Consider the following 24,725-nt stretch of genomic DNA (forward strand, 5'->3'; position numbering starts at 1 on the left):
AACACATTGGCTTTTTGCCATTTTTTTATTCCATACAAAAAAAAATCAGTAAAAAGAGAGGCTTGCCCTGCACCATAGCGCACTTAAGTACTAAAATAAGTTAAAAATTCTCGTATTTGTTGTATCATGAACCTGTGTGTGTCTGTATGTATACTTATCCACACACGCAGCATAAGCAAGATCTGCTGAAATCAGACATGTTTACTAACACATTATTAATATGATTTGAGTTCCGAACACTTAAAATAAAAACACCAATCTCAGATTTGAAGTTTCATTTAAAAAGCAGAAATGTAAGAGTAAATATTTTAATGCATGTAAAGAGGGTCATTTTCTACTTTCTCTGTTCTTTGCAATGCCCTGTGAAACTATATAGTAACTGGTTTTTGAATGCCTGTTCTGACCATATTTTAATGCTCCAACCAAGAAGAGGGTTGGAGGCTCAAGACCAAAAAATATTTTTATCTAAATGTAGTAAGTAGTCTATATAAAAAATTCAGACTTTGGCTCATTAGCAATTTTAAAGGGAAAATTACCTACCTGTAAACGCAATTCTCTAAAGGAAGGTTCCACTATAAATCTGTACTCTTGGGGTCTCATGACCTTGAAAGCTGACTGGCTAGCACAGTGTAGTTTAACATCCTCTGACAGTGAGGCAGTCCACGCACATGCCTCATGCCCAGGCGGATGGATATATAAATATACATAGCACATCTCAGCCATTAACTGCCAGTTGCTTTTCAACAGAACTTTTATAAGTATCAAAGGAATAAAAAAAAACACCTAACTCATGGGGAGCTAGGAGGGAAAATGTAGATGTACAGAGGAAATGACCTTCAGAGTACTCCTATTACAGGTAAATATAGCAATTTCTTTTTCTTCAAAGGTATGTATCCTTGACAGAGCCTCATACTCAGTGATTACAAATCCAGGGGAATCTCTCTCCCAAACAGACTATGTTACTCAGTGAAGCTGGAAAAGAATTACACAGGATTAGTCTAATATGTCCAGCCCACTATTATAGTTAAAAATATGAATTAGAAGAATGCCAGGTAAAACAAATACTCACCATCGTAACAGGACGCTGAAGAACCATTTCTTTAAAAATGATAAACATAGGTTGGCAGCATTTAGCAGTCAGCTAAACATCATTTGAAAAAATTTCAGGTCAGGATTATAGTAGTTAGCCACATCAGTCTTCAATAAATTTATTAATTAGTAAAAAAAGTGGAATATGTGTATTTTTTCCTGTTAGTGGTTACTGAATTATACATCCTTTTTGAAGCACTGCTGGATGTAGCAGCCCACGACGGCTACAATTATTTGAAGTTTCCACTGTTTGAAGACATGTTAACAATTTCCTCCTTCTTCCTCCCCCCCCCCCATTTATGTACAAGTATAGCACAAACATGCACAGGATTTTGTAAATCCACTCACCTTCTCAGCAGAAGTGAGTTGGGAAGCTTTGCACAGTAAGTGGGCAAGCTCTAACCAATGGTTTTTGCTTATTTTAGGCTTTTATTTAAAAGTATTTTACTTTCTAGCCCTCATGTTTGTGATTTGCCGAATATGAAATGATACAGTGCTGTTTCTTGAGTTCAGAAAGACCATTTCAGTGTCTCTGCCACTACTACAGCATTCCCAAGCAGCAGCAGACAGAAAATGACAATACTGTGGTCATACCAATTTTACTGCATTGTGCTTCAGTAAGCCTGGAACAGCTGCAAAGACACGTACACAGAGGAGGATGACCTAAAAATTGGAAACTATGGAAGATGTAGAATGGCAGGGATCCCCTGCTATGCATAGCAGCCAAGAGGTCAGGGGATGGGTAGAGACTACCATACTTCCTAACCTCCAGCAGCTAGAAGTCCGTGGAGGAAGAGAAAAGGTTACTTTCCTCTTTCAGCAGGCAGAGAAAGGCAGGAATAATGGGGACGTTTTGTGACTTTCAGACACTTACTAGCCTTAAACAAATATAGAAGCAGAAGGCACCTGAGCTGACAGAGCATGGTGCCTGGAATTCCAGCACTTTTTTCCCATTCCCAGTATCTGAGACAAGTCGGATTGGGCTTCGCACGGGGGTATTGCACATGGACTTTATTAGTGACCCCTCATTTTATTTTTCATATTAGTCTGTGGCTAGTAAGTGTCTTCTAGAATACATGAAAGATCGTAATCAGAATTATGTAATTTTAAGGTCTGATTCTTCCCAGTATGTCAGGGCCAGAAGATGTTAGCAGACCAGGACATGTTCCCAATACTGCTCATTTTAAAAATGTTAATCCCCATTTAACTATGTAATCTCTCACTACTCTATTTCTAAAAATAAATAGTAGAGAGTCAATTAATTTGGACAAAATTGTATAGCATTTTACTAGATTATCCACTTAGGTCTGTCAGAAATTCGTCCCTAAATACTAGCACTACCCTTCACCCTCAAAAACTTCAGAACAGTCCGAGCATGTAACAGAACATGTAACCTGCATGTACCTGCAGGTATTAAAATACAAATCAGTACCTAAATTTACTTCTACTTACATAAATCAAAGAGATTAGCATCTAAAAGTGATTTAACATAGCAGTTTGAATTCCACCTCCACTGTACTAACGGAATTCACAAATCATTTGTTCAAGAGCATTGACAATGGCCCGGTTCATGACAGTAGATTTACACCTCCAAAACAAAACTCTTAATAAGTAACCAAATACACTATTCAATACACTAAACAATGGACCAAACGCTGTTCTCAGTTAAAATCAATGCAACTCCATTTATTTGCAACTTGAATGCAGTTGCATAAACATAATCCAGAAATACTATGGTTTCAGTCACTTCTCATAGACTTTGAAGAAACGCATTCAAATAACTTTTGCTATAAAAGAAATTAGTTTACCTCTGGGATATTTTATGGGGCTACTATATAAGTGCATGTGCTACAAGCAATGTTAACAGACATCTGGATAGAACCAGCCTGAAAGAGTAAAAGAGAAATCCTAAAACAGTGGGTATTGTTTTAACGTTTTCCTCAGAGTCCACCACTTGAATACTTCAAGAAAGCTAGCACTCACTGAATAACAGAATGACTAATCAGCTTCATTACTGCTTTTTACACTTGTTAATGTGAAGTTGCTGATAAATACTGAGCTGTTAGCATTCAAATTTACAGGGGGTAAAATGGTAGAAAAAACAACACCAAAAAGCATTTGAAGGGGTGGAAGAGAATCCTATATAGACAGCAGACAGAAGACTGAAGTTAAAATAAAATGTTGAGCCCAACTACCTGTCCTTGACAGTACCTCTGAAGACATTTCTGAAGCAATATTATTATTAATCATGTTTATTATGTTAGTGCCTAAGGCCCAATCAAGAATGGGGTCCCGCTCTGCTAGGCACTCTACACAAGTCGCTGCCTTGAAGGGCTTATAATCTAAATAGGCAAGACAGACATAAGGTGAGGGAAGGAGTATAACACACAATATGATGCCAGCAAATGTTAGTTCCACATTTTTTTTAAGGTAAGGCTGTTAGGAGGTGACAAACCAAATACAAAGTCAAGGAAGAGGGGCCATGGAAAAGAAAGGGTTGAGAGGGGCAGGGGAGAAAAAGGCAAGATGGGCAGGGGTGCCCTGAAGCGGAGGTGAAGACACTACAAGCGATTGGGGGGCCGGGGGAGAAGGGTTTGGCGCAAACAGCCAGTTCGAGCAGAGACAATCTAGTCAAAACTGTAGGAAGTTCTCAGACTGTCCAAAGGTACACGTTTTGGCTGCTGCAGCAGCAGCTCCTATTGGCAGTGATGTTAGTTTCTCTGTTTCTGAAAGGGTCTCTAAGAAGGGATATTAGTAACAAGCGAATGCACACAGCAGAACTCTGATTTGATATTTGATTTAAGAATATACGTCATTTGCTCACTTAAGCAATTTATACTCCCATCCTTTTTTTTAAACGGCCACCTGTACAAATATCCCAGATTGCATGCAATGTCTTCTCCATACAATCTTAATGCAGTCTGAGATGCATGCATAAGAACAGCCATACTGGGTCAGACCAAAGGTTCATCTTGCCTAGTATCCTGTCTTCTGACAGTGGCCAGTGCCAGGTGCCCCAGAGGGAATGAACAGATCAGGTAATCATCAAGTGATCCATCCCCTATCACCCATTTCCAGCTTCTGGCAAACAGAGGCTATCCCTGCCTATCCTGGTTAATAGCCGTTGATGGACCTAACAGAGGCTATCCCTGCCTATCCTGGTTAATAGCCGTTGATGGACCTATCCTCCATGAACTTATCTAGTTCTTTTTTAAACCCTGTTATAGTCTTGGCCTTCACAACATCTTCTAGTAAGGAGTTCCACAGGTTGACTGAGCATTGTGTGAAAAAATACTTCCTTTGTTAGTTTTAAACCTGCTGCCTAGTAATTTCATTTGGTGACCCCTAGTTCTTGTGTTATGGAGGAGTAAATAACACTTCCTTATTTACTTTCTCCACACCAGTCATGATTTTACAGACCTCTATCATAACCCCCCCCCCGTCATCTCTTTTCCAAGCTGAAAAGTCCCAGTCTTATTAATCTCTCCTCATATGAAATCCGCTCCATATCCCTAATAGTTTTTGCTGCCCTTTTCTGAACCTTTTCCAATTCCAATTCATCTTTTTTTTGAGATGGGGCAACCACATCTGCATGCAGTATTCAAAATATGGGCATACCAGGGATTTATAGAGGCAATATGATATTTTCTGTTTTATTATCTATCCGTTTCTTAATGATTCCCAACATTCTCTTTGCTTTTTGAACTACTGCTGCACACTGAGTGGCTATTTTCAGAGAATTATCCACAATGACTCCATGACCTCGTTCTTGATAAGTAACAGCTAATTTAGATCCCATCATTTTATATGTAGAGTCGGGATTATGCTTTTCAATGTGCATTACTTTGCATTTATCAACATTGAATTTCATCTGCCATTTTGTTGCCCAGTCACCCAGTTTTGCAAGATTCCTTTGTAGGTTTTCGTATTCTGCTTGGTTAGTATCCTCCGCTAGGTTAGTATCCTTCGCTAGATCCAGGTTTGTTGTTTAAATAGGTTATTCACCTAAACTACTTCATTACAACACCTTCTATGTCTACCTCAAAAGTGTTATGGAGCGATCCAGAAAACAAATGTCTGTGACCAGGGACCCTTGACGCCAACTGGCAGAGTGCACAAGGGGTGTATAGTGTTGTACAGGGAGCCCCGGATCAGATATCTGCATAATAGTTCAACAAAGGGTGGCATGTGAGGTCTCTACCAATAATCATTACAAAAATGTATGTACGAATAATATGTAAGGAGTTATGTATCCATATTGAAAAGTATGTTCTTATGGTCTTAGAGTTAAGGCAGATTACCGGGAGGTGACATAATTCGGAGAGGATCCTTGCAGACAGGAGGTAACTGACACCTATCTCCTTGCCTGGCTATTTGTGTATTGTATGCCTGACACTGATGCCTGTTTATTTGCATATTGGGCCAGATGCAAATTAAGGGAGTGGAAAATCTACAGGAAGACACAGACAGCAGATGGGTGGGAGAATGTGGTGTCCTGTTTATGAACAAAGACAAAGGATTGGTCTGGTATATCTGGAGTGCAAAAAGGACACATGGAATCCTTCATCTGGGACACAAATTGACAGCATGTTTGTCTCGTGAAAGGAGGTCACAGCCAGGGTGGCTATAAAGTGCTGCAAGGATTCTGGATGAGCAATACTCTAAAAGACATGAGAGTATCTTGTTAATTAACTCTAGGACCTATAACGTGTATGAAGATTGTTTTACAAATGTTTCCGATACTTTTACTTACTACTATTGAATTTCTATGCTTTCTTAAATAAACTTATACCTGATTTCATGGTAAACATATGTAAATGCCAGCATTAAGCCAAGCAGTAATCGGAGGTTGAACTGGTAAGCTTTGGTATACTGTTTCTTTGGAAGCAGTGAATCTGACTACTGTGAGAGTCCAGTGGACAGGGACTGAACACTCAAGGGTTGGGGTTTTGCCAATCGCTAACCCAAGGGTTGGCAACCTTCGGCACGCGGCCCATCAGGGTAATCCGCTGGCAGGCCACAAGACATTTTGTTTATGCTGACCATCTGCAGGCACGCAGCTCCCAGTGGCCATGGTTCGCCGATCCCGGCCAATGAGAGCTGCGGGAAGTGGCGGCCAGCACGTCCCTGCAGCCCACTGCTTCCCGCAGCTCCCATTGGCCGGGAAGGGCGAACCGCAGCCACTGGGAGCTGCATGGGGCCATGCCTGCGGACAGACAATGTAAACAAACTGTCTCACGGCCTGTCAGGGGATTACCCTGATGGGCCGCATGCTGAAGGTTGCTGACCCCTGCGCTAACCTATAGTGACAGCAGAACCTGCAAGCTCTTGAGGAAGTGCTTATGTTGCCCAGGGCTGGTGGAGTCAGGGAGCTGACTCACGGCACGCATAGACAAAGCTTCCTCATGCTAAAGCAGTTGGTAGAGCAAGGGTACCCACAGGAAGCATCACAATGTCCCTCTGCATAATGTGAGTGAAAAAAACTCCAATTAACTTGAGGGTTGTTTAAGTTAGACCAAAAGCAGAAATAGGAAGAATGAAAGTAATATGAGTACAGGGCACTTGAGAGATGTTTGGCATCAGGCATCAAAGACAGCTCTTATATAGACCTGGCACTATAACTTGTTGATAGTGAATGAAATCACAAAGGCACTACAAGAGAAAACAACAACACAGAGCTGATGCTAAATATATAATTAATCTGAATGGCCAACTAAATCATAAGAAGCCATGTGTACTCTCTACACTTTGAAGACCAAATCTGAATGTGGGAGACACCAAAAGAGATTTCAAACTATAGGAAAAACTCCTTGGGGCATGGACCTCTATTTGACTGCAGAACACCAAACACACATATGGCACTGAATAAATAATATCAGCAGTTCAACAGAAGGATTTTTATTTATTTTTTTATAGAGCGTGGAAACCATATTTAACTCTAAAAATAAATCATTGCTGAAAAATATGGGAAAGAAGCAGAACCACCAACAGCAATTACCAAAAACTAGAACGTGGAGCTTACAGAATCTTAGCAATTTCCCAAAGTGTACTACACCACTTACTATTCAAGCAGCTACACAGCAACAAGCTGTTCTCCTCTCTCATATTGCTGAGTACATGCAAAAGAACCTCACAAATGAAGTTGTCTGGTTGCAATTATACATGTACCTGTGATGAGATATTTCCCCCAACCATCCCATACCTGACTGCAAAAGAACATTAGCACAAGTGTTAATGCATAAACTACCATATTACTTTAAAAGCTGGATAGTTCCATTGGTAGAGATCTTTTTATATTACTGTTTATTATAAATATTATAAATCTATTTTTTGTTTCCACACAATATAATAGGAGAAGGGGAGCAGGAGAGGGGAAATCCCACCAGCCAAATCCAAACTGTAATTAGTTATAATTAGTCCATTGTAATGGTAGTGGTCTGGTGTTCTTCAGTGAAGTAGCACCTGTGTTCTATGTTGATGGAGATAAATTAATTACATTATTCCTCAATGACATGTTGAGAGCATGAAGGTGATAAAGCCAGCCACTAGGAACAGTGAACATCAACGAAAAAGAAGGTGCAGAACTAAGTTCTTTATGTCATTGTACAACCAAGGCTGTTTCTGGCCAGAGAAACAAGAAACATCTGCTCAGGGTCATTTTTTTCAGTAAACTCAAAAACTGATTACATCCCTTCAGTATCATAACCTATTCTTCCATTCACAGTCAGAAGGGATTTTTTTAGCTCCGTCCAAAAAAGAAGCCTTTGTAAGAATTAAAAGGGAATGTTTACCTATTTCATAAGTGTTCTTAAATAACCCAAGTGCGTACAACTGACAAACATAAATATAATAGTCTTACTGATTTCATGTAAATTTAGAATAAATAAAATCATATATCGTATCACTGCTTAGAACACCACACTACAGGACATACAAAAATCTCATGTCAATATATTCGTATATCCAGGCATGCTATAAGGAAAAATGCTTATATTTCAATGTATGTTCTTAACTTTTCAGAATAAAGAGATTTTAAGGATATATAATAGTGTGAAGGTTTCTTCTTGAATCAGTTTCAGTCTTCATAATAGGTTCTGATGATTGTGGGTTTGAAACTGGAAAACAGACAGAAGGCTGCAATTTTCAAAATGTTCTTATAAGCAGGTAAACTGATAAAAGTAAAGTACAAACTGATGGGTCTCCTGGAGGAGTTTTCTTGTAAGTGGTGCCAGCCGCAATATCTTACTTCTGATTCACACAGGAGTTCACACAGGAAAACCAATTAAAATTAATAAAATAAGATCAACTTCACATACACCCAAACTGTGAATGGAAAAGGACTATGAGATTTAACAAAAATCAAAGGTTTTAAAGAACAGGACTAACATTTTGGCTTTCTAGTGGATCACTATTACTATTCCTGGTAATAATTAACTAGTTTAACATCTAAATAAGGTACTTTGAAAGTCTTACATTTAAACTCACCTGATTCATTTTGAATTCCTGTTGTGTTCTGAAAAGATACACACAACAAAGAAACTCCTGTGATTACATGAGCCCTAAAAAGAAAAACAGACAATTGTAATACACGCCTACCTACAGTGATTTGAAACTACATAAAGATCTGTAGAGAGGGGCTTATCAAAAAGAAGCTTATTACTTTATATCAAATCTGCTTCAGACTGCTACATTGTCATTATAACTGATTCAAATTTAATCTTAAAACCCAAAGAAAGGTTTTTATCACTGATTTTTCTACGGCATCTTTTAAAGCTGAAACAAGCTGTATTCAGATGACTGACATTGATTTAACAGTTTTTATAAACAAATTAGCTCTGTTAGCATTTTGCAATAGAAAGCATTGCTGAAGAATTAGTCTAATTTAGTGATTTATTTTAGTTAAGCTACACAGTCATGATGCTTACCCCCACAGGTAGCAGTTTGAAAGGACTTAGCTGCACAGTTTACATTAAAGGCCCCAGGTTTGAAAAAGCATGTTTCCACAAATAATACACATCTATAAATTAAATTTGGGGCCCCAATGACTTGTGTCTATATTTACCAGGAGAACACTACACCTTAAATTGTAGTTATTTGCTGTTATTTATGTACAAGGAAGCATTATTGCAAGTACATTGTAATTGTTACATGAATATCGTTTAGTACCACGCAGTAAATTAAATATACCGTACCACGTTATTTCTCTTGGAGATTAACTGGTGTCTACACTGCTAACGGATTTTATGAAAATACAGTTTTTCCTGTTACTTTCCTGGCTTCAGTTTTCTTAAGCAAGATAACAATCACTAATACCGTTATATTAACAATGCATATTTTCAAATGCTTGGGCTAAATAATGTTAAAATTACAATTTAAAATGTGTTTTAGCAAAACACTCAAAATAAATTACTAGTAATTCCTCACTTCTCTGAATTATACAAAAGTTGAAAGTTCCGAGTAGCAGCCGTGTTAGTCTGTATCCGCAAAAAGTTGAAATGCCTCATAACATAGCAAGTATTGTCATGTATATACCCATGATGATTTCTTAAGAATAGAGGATCATATGAATTATAATGAAAGAAAAACTTTCCTTGAAAAGAGAACCTCTTACTGTATTCTAGTCCTCTATGAATAACTCGTTTTGGCCTACAATCCACTTACTACACTTACGTTTAGACAAAAGGCTGGGAAACTATCCAACCTAAATCTGGCAACTTGCTCCACAGGTATAGGTCTCGGTCTGAACAGAGCCAGTTGCAGGATCAGCCCCTGAATTTCGAATAACTCTGACGTTTGAAGAAAGGACCTCTTTTTGGAACTTTAACTAAGATATTCCAAAAGATTTCAGCACACCCATCAAGCAGGCACAAATCATTCAAAAACATTTCATTTTCATGTTCAGTCCCAATATGTTCACAACTTTCCTTGACCCAAAAATTTGACTTTCCAGATTGGCAGCACCAATGAGATCCAAGAAAAATAGATAAGACTCAACGCTTTTCATTTCTATTTTCAGCAGCTCCCAAATGGCATCAACATTTTGATTTTGTTAAGTCCTGCAGTGACATCAATATGTCCCTTTGGTCCCTAGCCTTTTGGCTGAGGTTCATATTCTTATGTTTTATCACAGTCTTTCTTCAGGGGCCTCCCATACTGCCCTCAGCTTTGATACATTTACTTGCCTCTCCTTCCTGAATATTGTAGTTTTTACTTTAGATACTGTTACTTAAATGCTTTACTCAAGAGGTTCCTGAAATATGATTTATGGACTGCTAGGGTTCCATGGAGACTTACTAATGGAAAGATGGCTTATTACACGGAGGGGGTGATCATATGTAAAGCAAAAGTAGACAGTATGACAAACTTCTATGTTAACATGCAGCCTATATCATAAAAAAGTTTGAGAGTACTTTAGCAGCATCGCTGCTTAAGTACTTATTAACTGTTCCATTGGGCTATGTATCCATATCTAAGTCAATTTATAGATAAAATATTGTGGACTAATATAGGACTCAAAACATTTTGCGGTGTGAAAGACTCAATTTTTTATATTTTTAGTAAAATAAAAGTCTTGTTTTCACAATATCTTGCTTCAACACCAAGAGAAATTCCTGATATAAAGAGCATGGTTTTGTTTTGTAAAACAGATACGTTAGCATTTGTGTTCGATCTTGTTGAGCTGGAACAATCTGGACACAATACCAGTAAATGTTCCTAAAATTCAAAACTGAATGCATAGGGAACACCTTTTGAATTGATTTATCTATGAAACTGTAGAGCCATTAATGCAAATAATGAGGAATAAAAACATTCCCTGAAAAAGGAATACTTACATCAGCACCACTTTCTCACCCACTGAACAATGGTTATTTGACATGGACTGAAAATAAGTGTAAACAAAGCGTACGCATTGAGGGGTAGATGCTAAATGAAAACTGTCAGATTAAAATCATTTCTAAAAAAAAGCTCTCTTACCTGTGTTAAGGTAATCATAGACACACTATTAACACTGAAAATAACTGTAAACATCTAATTCACTTTACGATATTTAATTTTTTAACTTTGTTCTAGCTGGACAATGGAGCTAGCCAGTTTTCTCCCTGGTTTTCATATACTAATTTAATTCTATGACACTGAGAACACTATAAAGGTGTATTTAAATCCAGCACACACAAAATGGTCATGGTATTTTTAAGAAAATCTTTATAAAACTAAATATTAATAGAAATGTTTTATTAAACTTTTTAAAAAGCTGGCTGTCTACACTTCTTGACAATTCTCTAACAATATGAGGAGAAGACAGTGAACTTCAATGTACTGCTTTCTTTTTTTAAAAAAAAAATGTATATATTATTTTTGTGGACAGTTTCCTGAACATACACAGTAGCTATTAGCTACTTTTGAAACTACTACAACAAGGTACCAAAGTCAAGAACTAGGTACCTTCAAGGCAGAAAACTAGAAGAGAAAATAAAATTAAGCCTAAAGCATAAGTATAGATAGAATTTGATTTTATAGCGATACCTACTGAAATTTGGTGGTTAAATTTTTTTAACTACTTTTGTTACAAGTCCCATCTATAATGGAAAGAGATTTGAGAATTTTTCTTAAATCTTTTTCAGTTTTGTATCTTGCTGTATTTGACAAGACTTTGTAATTAGTGTATTTCACTGTTAAACTGCTAGAAGAGAATGTAATTAACTTATCTCACAAAAACGTATTGATATTCATTATGAAAAAGAATAAAGACTATTAAATATAATCTCCTAGACAGTCACTTGGCTCCCTTTACACCTACAGAAAGGATAGTATCGGGACACAAAACACAAGTTTTTTTGTTTTTTTTTTTGTTTTTGTTTTTTTTAACAGCAACAACGTAATGTTCAACTTCCACTAGGCAGCCAAAAAAGATTTAAAAATTAGAAAACCGAATAAAATGAAAGACCCTGGTTCTGCAAACACTTGTGCATGTACAAAGTCTCGCTGAATACAAAGGGATTACTGATATGTAAAGTTAGGCTATGTCTACACTACAGACTTTACAGCAGCACAGCTGTACCACTGCAAGCTGTGCCGCTGTAAGGTCTCCCATGTAGCCACTCTATGCTGGTAGGAGAGAGCTCTCCTGCGGGCACAATTAAGCCACCCCCAACAAGTGGCGGTAGCTACGTTGGTGGGAGAGCATCTCCCGCTAACATAGCGCTATCCACACCGACACTTTTGTTGGTGAAATTTATGTCAGTCGGGGGGTGTTTTTTTCACACCCCGACTAACAAAGTTTTGCCAGCAAAAGTGCTAGTGTAGACAAAGCCTTACTCAACATATGTAAATGTTCGCAGGATCAGGACCTAACTACATAATCAGATAAAATGACTTACACCACATATAGGATAATTTTTGAACTAAATTCACAAATCATTACATAAATAAAAATTAAGAAAAAATAAGGGAAATCACATCACCTTTATTTATGATCAAGAGAATCCTGACATACCAGATTCCAATTAGCACAAACACACTAAAAGGAAATATTTGAAAAATGATAATAGACTACAACTGTGTTATTACTATGGAAAAAAATCTCACATGAACTGCTGTAACAGATTAGGAAGAGGTAAAATAGATATTTTAGCTGACCGTGTTTTCATTCAACAGTAACATACAGTTGTATCCATCAGGTAAGCTTAATCAATAACACAGTCCAGAATAGAATATTTAGACATTGGCTATACTACTGGAAATGAAAAAAATGTCAAAAGTGTCCATATCAATTACTGTACTCTAAATTATGGCTGTATCTCAAACATTCTATTTTTGCTAATTCATGTTCATAACATTCATTTCTGATCCTATTTCTAGATGCTAGAATACATAATCATTAACAAGTAGTATATGAACAAATCGGAATTTGGAAGGAAATCCAGATTCCTTTACAACAAACAGCTATAATTAAAGCAATAAGGTTCACCGCCCAGACAGTTTTCTGGACATTTAATGGCCACCTAGTTAATTCTCCAGGTGGTTGTTAAATGACTTGCAAAGAAACCAAAAAAAAAACCCCAGATCCTTGTAAAATATCTTTATTAATAAAAATGAAATTAACTTCCAAAAGGGGTTTAAGAGTCACTTTCAAGTTTTAAAAACTCCATATTACCCATTTGATGCTGCTGATCAGGAGACAGGATAACAGCAACAGGCTGATCAAATCAAGAAAACTGCAAATACATTGTAATTATGGAAGGTGAGGCCAGATACAAGAATGATTCCAAAATTAAACTTTGTTAAATTAATATTGTATTCGTTACTGGTTAAGCTGTATGCTTGAAAAATATCTTAAATCGTTATATTTATTATAGGATAAACCTACAGCAGCTGCTCAGTAGATTTCAGTCTTTCACCAAAAACAACTGATCAAACGTTGCTGGCAAACTGATACAATGCAAGCATTAAAAACTGGAAAATATTTAAGGACGCTGTAACCTGATACCAACATAATAAATTCCTCAAACCAGAAGTGACATTATATAACTTGTCCTTTGTTTAACATGTAAGTCCTTAAATGTAGCAGTCCGTGTACTCTGACTAGCATTAAGCAATCACTGCGATGACTAGCAGCAGAAAGGGTGCTGCCACTACATAAAAATTAACATGGGAGAAATACAAGAATGGCTTAAGAATTCAATAAGAATGCCCTCCTTCAAGTAAAAAAAACAAGAAATAATTCAATACTGCAGAACAGCCTGCCTAGACATTAACTGTGAGATGTACAGACCTTTGGTATATCATATATTTGCCTTTGTTCACCAGATGGCAAAAAAAAAAAATTCTCTCTACTAGTAACACACACAAAAGGATAATTTAACATTTCTTCTATCTCCATTACATGGCAAGATATTAACAGTGTAGCAGACAATCAGTGAACACATTTATAATTGTCATATGCCCCTTTTCCAGCCACACATCTTTAAATTAACAATTTTCACATTCTTCAGCAGCTGCAATTACAACTGCCCTCTGACTAAGTGGTATTATCTCTTCACTTTTCCCAGCAACATTGATAAAAGAAATTAACTGCTGAAACCTACAGCAGTCGCTATTCTCACACTAGGTTACAGCAATTCAACCCTACCTAATGCAGCCTGAGATTTTAAATCCACTGCTCTACCAAGAGGAGCATACTACTGCCATAAAACAATACTGAGAGATCAAAGTGAACTGATTCATTACACGACTGCTTCCCAATTCATTCTGCTAAATAATCAGAGCAGTGTTAAATTACCATAAAATTACAGTGCATCAGAAACATATTTATTGTCAAACCATCATTACTGTGAAAAAAAGGTTTGACTACTTCTTTTTCTACTGTATTGTCAGTAAAAACTACTATGGTCCACCATTATTTTCCATTATGGCCATATGACTGTGAAATGTTCTCTCCACTAGATCTGGGAAGAATGTGTAACCCCCCTTAATTTTTAAAAGCTATGTGAAAGGTGAACTGCAAAGAGAAACTCAGAACTGAGATAAGGCTAGATTTCAGTGTCAATTCCCCCAAACTCCCCATTATACAATTCAGTACAAATTTCAAGGCTCAATTCAATACTGAGTTTCCCTTTGAAGTTCACCTTTTAAACATTCTCAGAAGCATCATTTAAACTTCCACTGAATGCATCCGATGAAGTGAGCTGTCGCTCACGAAAGCTTATGCTCAAATCAAGTGGTTAGTCTAAGGTGCCACAGGTACTCCTTTTCTTTTTGCGAATACAGACTAACACGGCTGCTACTGTGAAACCTACCATTTAAACTTTACTCTCTCATCCATACAGAATAAGGGGAAATGAAGGTCATAGAAAGATAAACTAGGATGTTTTGTTGGTTGGCCTTAATACTGGTTGTTTTTCCATCTTTAAATCAAGACTCTCTTACCACAAGGAACTTTTAGAAAACTAAATACAGGCTCAACTGTAAAAATGTGTGAGAAAGGTGAAACACTCATGCCCAAGCAATCATTTTCTTTTTAAAACAGTGGGCTCATCAATGCAAAAGAAGATTGTTAAGTATGGTTAGGCCAAATTTTGCTCTCAGTTACAACAGTATAAATTAATCCATTGAGTTATTCTAGCTTTGCACTGGTGTAACTGAGATCAGAATTTGACCCACTTTTTGGAAACTGCAAGGAAAATCAGCATCTCCTCTCCTTCTACGTTTGTCTCTTCTCCATAACCATTTGTCCTGACCTTCAAGCCTCTTTAATTCTGTGCCTGTTCCCATCTCTTCTTTCATTTCATCCTACACTCCCCTCCTATTTTCTTCTCTGTATCATCTCTAACTGCTCCCTTTAACTTACACCCACAAAAGCTTGAAACAGCTACCTCTTTGCCAGTTATTTGTGTTTTTAAGAGGATGTGAACTTTTATTTTCTTTCAATATCACATCATTTACAGCACTAAGTAAGTAATGTGAAATCTGCTAAAACTACTTATTCACATCTCCCACCCCAAAGAAGGGTAAAATCCTATATTGAGCATGATTTAATATAGGGCACAAGGTGTTTTGCTTCCCAGGACCAATCATGAATGTCACATATAAGGCTTTTTGCCCTCCTTCTCCAAAGTGACAATTTCACATACCACTGAAATAACCAACCTGAACTGCAAGCTCTTCAAGGAAGAGACTGTTCTCTCGTGTGAACGGTGTCCTGCAGATTGAAAAAGCTATCCACATGCAAAAATAAAAGAATGATAATATGACTTAGTTGAGGAGTATCCTCAAACAAACAGTATTTGTTTTACAATTCAGGGTATTTCTGAACCAAGGAATAGTTAAGGAACTCCAGATGGAAGCTTAAGTTGCCTTAGTTGAGAAAACCCAACACAATTGGGGGTTTTTTTTGGTTTTTTTACTTAACTCTTACCTAGGCTGAGAGTTTTTTCCAATATCCTATAGGATAGCTGCTTTGTGAAGAAATTTATTTTTCAACTTCGTAGTTTTTCTTGTTTATTCTTAAAATGGGTAATATTGGCTAGGTTTGCATTTTCAATAAAACCTTACAAATGATGAAGAAGGAACAGACTGCCCCAAAATTTGCAGTATTCTCAGATATTATTTCACATTTATTAGTATTAGTTGCATATTAGGTATAATATTCTCTTCTTCCCACCCCCACAATGCTCTAATGGGAAGTGCAATGGCATGGGCGGTTGTGCCAACATCTCTCTCACTGTTGCTAAATTTAAAAAAGGAAAAAACGTGGAGAATGTTGTAGAATACCATCACTTTTTCCTCAGTAGGAGCACTGCATTCCCTGAACAGAGAAGGCAGACTGAGGGGCCCGTATGTGGTTAAACATCAGAGGGAAAGTCTCCAATTAAGCAGTTTGAGCAAACAGGTCCTTTTCCTTTTGAGGGGGTGCATAATCTTTTATATGGTATGTTTCATATTATTGCATGCTTCTGTAGCAAAAAACACTGCAGTGCAAAGTAAATACATGTCTAAAAATTAAGAGTTCCAAATAGGACTCTGGGTGGGGGTTTTGGGGGGAATTGCTTTATTTTTATTTTACACAATGCAAACTGACAAGAGGTACGAGAAAAACAAACACTTATCTCCATCTCATTAACCCCAGAAACCCTTAAAATTATCTGGATAAAGATGAACTGTTCCTATTAACCATTTCAAGGAAGGGATAAATATAAATATTGAACAAAGAGCTGGAGAAATTAAACTAAAAAGGCAGTTTCACTGTAAATTCTGTACCCTCTGCTGAAATGTTTTATAATATTGTTCAGACTCATTCCCTCAGGGAATTACATTTTTATCTCTCCTACAGAAACACTATACTTGAAGGCTATTGTCTCTCTCTCTGGTGGAGAATGCATCAGAGCCAAAATTATTACTGGTTTCAGAGTGGTAGCCATGTTAGTCTGTATCAGCAAAAAAAACAAGGAGTACTTCTGGCACCTTAGAGACTAAAATTTATTTGGGCATAAGCTTTTCTGGGCTAAAACCCACTTCATCCAATAAATTTGTTAGTCTCTAAAATTATTACTGTTTATCTGTTTTGTGGTACCACCTGCAAAGTGCTAGGCACTTTTCAAACATGATACTATATTTGCCCCAAAGAGTTTACAATCTCAAAAGAGAGGACAGAAGATGAGAGGAGAAAAGTAATGCAACAAACAGGCAAAGCAGTCAGGATGCTTAGCACAGGTCTAAGCTCATGTTATGTTATATTTTTATGTATCTATTATATTTTACTTTTAAAATAAATATTAATTCCTTGCCATTGCCCATTTTGTCCAGGTACTTAGTTCATGGCTTTCTCCATTTGGGGTTTTTTAGCCTCTGCCCAAAAGTTTTGTTTCTTTTTGTTTTTGTTCTTTTCATTGGTTCACTATCATCCTTCTGCCCCACTCCGATCATAAGTTTCTTCTAGATCAAAATATTTTCAATGATTTTATAAGTATTACTAATTGTTTTGCTTTATTTCCAAAAGTCCCTGTTTATGTTCTGCTTTAGCTCTTATATTTCTAGTGTAATTGTAATTAAAAAGCCTATATAATAGCAATAAGTCAGTCCCCGATTATTCCATTTTTTTCTGACCTTCAACTTCAGTCACTTCACCTCCTCTACAAATTGCCAAGTCCTCTTTAAACAAAACACACCAAAAGCCAACAGATGGTGATGTCAGTTGGACACCTGCAGTAAAGAAATTATGGCCCCTGCTATTCGGCCCTCCTAGGGAGGGATGCCCTTTTATAGGCACTCCCCAGGAACTAAAGGAGTGGGACTCTTACCTCACATGCTGGTAGAGAGGAATTTGATAGAATGCCCTGGCTCCCAATTCTCACTCACTATATGGGTGGGAGGAAGTTGGCTACAAGAATCCCTGCTACATTGTTCTTTACCATATACAAAACAGAACAAAAACAAACAAAAAAACAAAAACCACTAGGTTCTGAACTTGATGCGCAAGCCTAAAAATAGTCTTCAGTCTTTTTATAAACAGTTTTAAGTAAGTCTATAAAAGATACCCCGAGGTCCACCTGAAATACAAAAGTCCTGAATGAAAGGGTTTGCCAAGCATTTTCCAGGTAGCACTCTCACTAATACAGCAATCTCTGAATTTTTTTAAAACTAATTTAAAGGAAGTATTGCTGAGTAATAGTTGCTTCGAATCAAAACCTGCCACAAGATTAAATTCTACAGAATTACTAGGTCCCTTCACTAGTTACAAAATTGACTGGAAAATAAACAGTTATAAGTAAAACAAGAATTGCTGCATCTCATAACCTTGATTTGAGTTTCAGAAAAACCTGTTTAGAAACATTCAGTCTTAGTCAACAAGTTATGTTTATTTTGAGGAAGCTATGCATGACATCCTTAGAAGAGAAAGCATTGCAGTAGCTCTGAAATAGAACACTGGCTTAATTTACAGACAAAATACTTTGGCCTTGTTCTGAATTCTACTTGCAAAGCTTATGATTAAAAGATATATTATATTAAAAAAAGAAAAACACACCATAGATGGAATAAAGTTAAGAAATAAACAAAAGTCATCCAGCACAAAAACTGTATTTGCAGAGCATATTTTATCTAGATTTTATAGTATGTTTAGCAAAAGTTCTAAGTTTAAACTAAATAGGGTAAATTCTGATTATATAAACAATATTAATCATCTTTGTACATGTGGAAATTCTTTAGGACTTCTACCCCCAATTTATAGATCGGAAAAACAGACAAAGATTACTCCCATTTTAGACATTGAAAACCAGGTACAGACAGTTTGTATGACTTGCCCCAGCTCAGACTGAAAATCAGTGACAGAAGATGAAAAAGAACTCAAGTCATACAGTGCGATTTTCCATCACTTCTGACCAGAAAAGGTGTTTTTTTTTTAATTATACCACATAAACAATTTTAATTAAGAAAAAGGATAGTCATATTTCCATTTTTATTCCTACTATTTAATATTGAGGTATTTTTAAGCTATATAACAATTTTGAACAAATTCAGTGAAATAAGGCTTGTAGAAATATCTTAATTGATGTTAACCGTAAGAGGCTTTTTTAAATCCAGACCTTTTAAAAAAATAGAAACAATTAGCATTGTCTGTGGGAGCTTAATTACAAAGACATTTTCAGTCATTCCGGACTGTCAAAACAAAAGCAATCAGTGATCCCACAGAAACCATAAGTAAGCAAGTTTCAGAGTAGCAGCCGTTTAGTCTGTATCCGCAAAAAGAAAAGGAGGACTTGTGGCACCTTAGAGACTAAGGTAAGTAAGCACTGTTGCATCATTAACCCTGGTGGGGACCCTGACTAGCACCACTATATTAAGTAACCAAGTGAACTGCTTTAACCTAAATAAATACTTTTAACAGATAACCATGCTAAGAAATCTTCAATGCAAAAATAAACCCTGAGTTTGCCACATCTACACATCAAGCTCTCCACAACAACTCATTTCTTCCCATTGTAGATTAAGTAATAGGATAGTCAGGGAGAGGTCAGAGGACAGTTACATAAGCAAGGATCTGAAAACAACAGACTAGTTGCAGATAGTTAAAGCTGTGTTAAAAGTGGGGTTTGATTACTACCCAAACTAGGTAATTGTGGGTTAAAGCTCTCCATTCTTCCTGAATATTTACCTGTGTGGCAATCTACAAACTAGGACATATTCAATACTCGGCCACAATAGAGAAAAATAAAACTGAAAAGAATCAAAGCAAAAAGCTAACGCTTACGTGTTACAAATACAAAGTTAACACTTTGTGCTCATCTAGTCTTTCATCAGAGGATCTCAAAAAAAACTTTATAATCAGCAATTAATTAATACTCAATACCCCAATATAAGTATTATGACCATTTTAGACAGGTAAACTCAGACACAGAGAAGTTCAGTGATTTGTCCCTGTGTCACACAGAAAAGTAAACAGAATGGGAACTGACTTCAGCAGTCCCAGCTCCCAGTCCCTTACTCTAAACCATGTTTTCTAAATACCACAAAACAAAAAAAAACAAAACAAAAAACCCTAAAGAATAACCCCCCCAAAATAGATAGATATACTTTGTTTCATGAAGCCCATTTTCGTTTTAAAGATACAATTCAAAAGAAATCTACAGGAACACTGTTAACTTAAAAATTACACTTCAGCCTGAAAAAACGTGACCGCGATTGTTGCAAGCAGCATTTAAGTGTAATAGAAATATTAAAGTACAAATATTTTTTTCAGCTATTTACATTATTGATTTTACAGCTCATTATATACGGTCAGTGTCACTCTACTTTGTATAGTTAATTAATCAGTTCTCCTCCCCCTTTTGCGTCTATGAGTCTTCAATATAGCACCAGAGAAAAAATTAAGCCAAAGTATGATTTCAAAACCACAAATTGGTATGAAGTACCAAAATCTAAAGTATTAGATTTTGAGTTGATGGCTGCCCTTCAAAGAATCAAACAAAGACAGCATGAAATAAGCACCAGTGCTATAAGGATCTCCTTATAATCTTCTTTGATTCTTCAAAGAATCAAACAAAGACAGCATGAAATAAGCACCAGTGCTATAAGGATCTCCTAAGGTGCATCAAAGGCACACTTCAAAGCAGCCTCAAAAAACTCTGCTGTAGGTAAAGCACCCAAAATTATGAGTACCGCCTTGAAATAATAGGCACAATACAAATAATGTTTCAGAAAGAAACCTATTGATAATACTGTAGAATTGTTTGTTCATATACAAATATTTCCATGATGTGTAGAAAGTCAGTGTTTTTGAATAGGACTTGTGACGATAAAATATTCATGTATATCTTAAATGCATCTCAAATATACTGATGCACAAGAATAAAAATGTTACTGGTATCTAAACAATTAAGTAAAGCTTGTGAAAATGTGATCCAGAAGGGCACAATAGACAAGAGTGTTAAAATTACACATTTGAAAGCATTAAATACAACAGCAATGCTAACTAAACAGAGAAAGATTTAAGTTAAATTTGAAGAAAAGATCTGATGTATAAGTTTCAGCACCATGCATTCTTTTTCCCAATTGAGTTTATATACCTCTGGAAAGGGTACAGAGCAATCTTACTACACCTGTCAGCTACAGTGTGCTGCTTGCACATTTCGGCTGCAGTAGAAAGACACCTAGAAAGGGACAATATTTCATATATTACATCTATACCATTCCCTCTAATCCCTAAGTGCTTCAGAAAGTACCTGCATATAGCACTGAAACGCAGCCATTTCTGCAGTGGAGATTTGACACTAACAGGCCTATCACAATCTGCACAACAGTGCTGGGGAAAGGAAGGTTGGCAAAGAAACCCAGGACACAATACTGCTCTTACACAGAGTTGTCTAGGAGTCTAGGAGATCTTCACTGTCCATGAATTACACACTTGACTTGAAAGGAGAGGCGGGGACTTGGAGCATCAGCCCTTCATCAACCATTTCAAATCTTAACAGCCCAGGAAGTTATTGAGAGAAATTTAGATTCACTTTCATTTACTGCTGTATCTTTCACCTCCATTTTTAGGCAGGGGGTGATGCAGAAAGCCAATATAAAGGAAACTTGTGCATGTGTGTTTCTTTTACTCCAATGATGCATACATTGCACACATGCAGAGTCATGTGTTACCAACTTTTTAACAATAAAAAGTCACATATACAAGTTTTTTTTAAAAAAGCCAGTCTTTCTATCTGGACAGTGCCTACTCCTGAAAAGGGAAGAACTGAGGGTGTCCGCTCCAACTCCTGTAAACCTGTCACCCTTAGCTAAACACACAAACAGCACCCCCCTTCACGCCTGCCTCCCTGGAAAAAGGCTTTTTGTTCTCAGAATCCTCAAATCTGAACAACTGTACATCTACAGTCCCGTTCCCAGGGACTTAAACCTTTGTCTCCCCACTAACACATCCATCGTAGAAAATGACCGGGAAGATAAAATAAGCATGCTGTTTTACACATGAAAGTTGCCTACAATGTTGCTGAGCCCGAAGTTTTGGCCACATCTACAATAATTGCCAAGGACAGCAAGAGGGTTGCTCTATTCCTTTCATTCTAAGAGATCCCAGGGGACAGTGCTGACCCATCAGCCTGAAGCCTTTCATGCGGGGCATCACAGAGTTCTATCTTGTCACACCTACTATTCAGAGTGTCTGAGGGGTCTTTTGTTTCTTAAAATTGCCCACCACTGCTGTCAGCAATTCCGTTTGTAGCAGCAACAGTAGGAGTGCTAATGTTGACCCGCTGCCAGTGTTTTAACCACTGTCATCTCACCTGCACAGAGCAAGTCTAGAGAGCGCAGGTGTTGCTGTAGGCCAGTCTATACTAGTGCTCGCACTTGTAGAGGTACACCAGTGGTGGTGACCGTTTGAAAATTTTAATGAGAAGACCATGTAAACATTAGACTTTGCAGGGTATGTGAAGAGGTTAGTATGAGCTGTTGACAACACCTTACTCTACCATCTCCATCCTCTCTGATTCAGCTAGTGAGATGGATTACTAGCCAAGAACAGGAGTTGTATGAGAGAGCTGGTAGCTCAATCAAGACAGAGAATGTGGGTAAGTTGGGAGAAAAAATTGGAGAAATGTTAGCAGCTCCACTAGAGAGGAGAAGCATATATTCTGTTTATTACTCAATTTCAGAATACGGAGGTTATTAAATTCTCTGCTGCATTTGGATGCTCAGGTAGTGACTGACAAAAGCAGCTTTTTTCCCTTCTGCAACTGATGAAAGAGTTTGACATTTTCTTTTTCCCTCAAAATCAAAGTCCTGCAGTACACTTTACAGTTTTTAAGATCACTGGGAAACTTTAGTGAGAATGTGACTATCCACAGTACTTTGCAAAGAGAATTATTTCATCATACCAGCACTCCATGTCCTGCACTGATTTCCAATCAGTCTGAAACTGGAGTTTTGATCTACACAGCCCTAAGTGTTTTGTGTCTGAGGCTACCTGAAGAACCATCTCTTTCCCCAGTGATACTGCTCCACCTTCAAGCAAGAGCTCTCTGGTTTGTGCAAGAGACCCTGTTAGAGGGTATTTTCAGTGAGGAGTCTGTGTACATCTATACCATGGCAGCCACAGCCATGGTGCTGCAGCTGTGTCACTGTAGCACCATAGTGTACATGCTTCCTGCTCCAATGGAAAACCCTTCCATCAACGTAGTTAATCCAACCCTCCAAAAGGCAGTAGCTAGGTTGATGGATTCATTCGTCAACCAGTTTAGCAGCATCTACAGTGATGGTCTGGTCAACCCAACTACATCTCACAGTGCATGAAGATTTTCACACCCTGGACCAACGTAGCTAGGTCAATCTAATTTTTATGAGCAGACCAGGCCTTTGACGCTGGAATTCATTTCTCCCTGGTCAAACAGAGCTTGGATTCTTGGTCTTGAGATGAGCTGCAAGGCTCATCAATTGTCATGGCTTCTGATGACAGAGTAGGCTCAAGATTATTGTGTGTTTGAATGAGGTATATTATTTTGCACGTTCCAACTGGCCAAGTGGGAATCTCATTGCATTTGGGAGGTTTTTCCTTAGTTTTGGGCATTTCCAATATTTGTCCGAACGCCCCACCCCAGACCGCTGCAAAAACGTTATTCCACGAAGACATTTTTAAACAGACCTCGATGGGTGCGGCCCCCCTTTCCCAACGGATTCCCACCCCGCATTGCTCCCCATGTGCACAATACTCCCTTCGCTGGCCCCCAGCCCGTCAGGACTCTGTCCCCGGCCCCCTCCTCCAGCACCCTGGGCAGGGGGGTGTCCCCAGGAGCCCTGCTCGCCTCCCCCAAGGCACAACGTTGGGGTTCACGGCTGAGGGGGGCCTTTACTCCCCACAGCCAGAACTCCCCCGCCCCTCTCCGGAGCCCTCCGACAGCCCCCATCTACCAGCCCCGGCCGAGGGGCATCCCATGGAGCCGGCTCCACGGCGCTGCCCTCAGGGACCCACCTGACCGCCCCTCCCACCGCAGGGCGGTCCCCGGGCTCCCGCCAGGGCCCGTCCCCCGGCTGCGGGTAGGGCGCCCCCAGCGGCCCCGTGCGGAGGCTCCTAGCCCGGGACCCAAGCCCCCCTCCCTGCAGCAGCGGCGGCGTCTGTTCGCAGCGCCGCCGGGTCCGTCTTACCTGCGCCGCCGCCGCCGCCTGCCTGCCCCTGCGGCCGGCCCGGCTCTAAGTGGCCCGGAGCAGCCCCAGGCTCCGGCACCAGCCGGACGCCATTTTGTCTCCGGCCTCGGAAGTGACGTCGAGAGGAGGGGGGCGCTGAGGAACGGGCCCCCCTCCCCAGCAGGGAACCCCGAGCCAGTGCCCCCCCTGAGTCCGCCCCCAGCCATCGCCCAGGTCTCCTGCGGGTCACCCCGACCCGCCTCTGCCTCCTCCACCCGCCCCCAGTCCGCTCCCCAAACCGGTCTCTGCCCCTTCCCCCCTGCCCCAGCCCCCTCCCCCAAACTCTCTGCCCCCTTCCCACTCCCCCCAAACCTGCCTCTGCCCCCTCCACACACTCCCCCCAACCCTCCCAAACCGGTCTCTGCCCCCTCCCCACTGCCCCAGCCCCCTTCCCACTCCCCCCAAGCTTGTCTCTGCCCCCTCCACACACTCCCCCCAACCCTCCCGAACCGGTCTCTGCCCCC

General features: G+C 38.8%; 1 protein-coding gene across 3 annotated transcripts in view; it reads right to left on the minus strand.

Annotated features, from left to right (window-relative positions):
- PRDM2 (PR/SET domain 2) overlaps positions 1-24,326 on the minus strand; it is a gene marked incomplete at its 3' end in the record, with an annotated part of 120,018 nt that extends 95,692 nt beyond the window's left edge. For 2 of the 3 annotated variants that reach the window (XM_084651387.1, XM_084651391.1), the window contains exons 1-2: positions 24,223-24,326; positions 8,575-8,648 (exon numbers count right to left, since the gene is read on the minus strand). In XM_084651387.1, the coding sequence (XP_084507513.1) occupies positions 8,575-8,583 (9 nt within the window). In that variant the 5' untranslated portion in view covers positions 8,584-8,648; positions 24,223-24,326. Of the gene's footprint in view, positions 1-8,574; positions 8,649-15,735; positions 15,804-24,222 lie in introns of all 3 variants that reach the window. The other variant, XM_084651388.1, reaches the window with a different exon arrangement.
- Between the last annotated feature and the right edge of the window lie 399 nt (positions 24,327-24,725).

The sequence above is a fragment of the Lepidochelys olivacea genome, assembly GCF_965140295.1.
Source record: "Lepidochelys olivacea isolate rLepOli2 genome assembly, chromosome: 18".
Classification (NCBI taxonomy): Eukaryota; Metazoa; Chordata; order Testudines; family Cheloniidae; genus Lepidochelys; species Lepidochelys olivacea.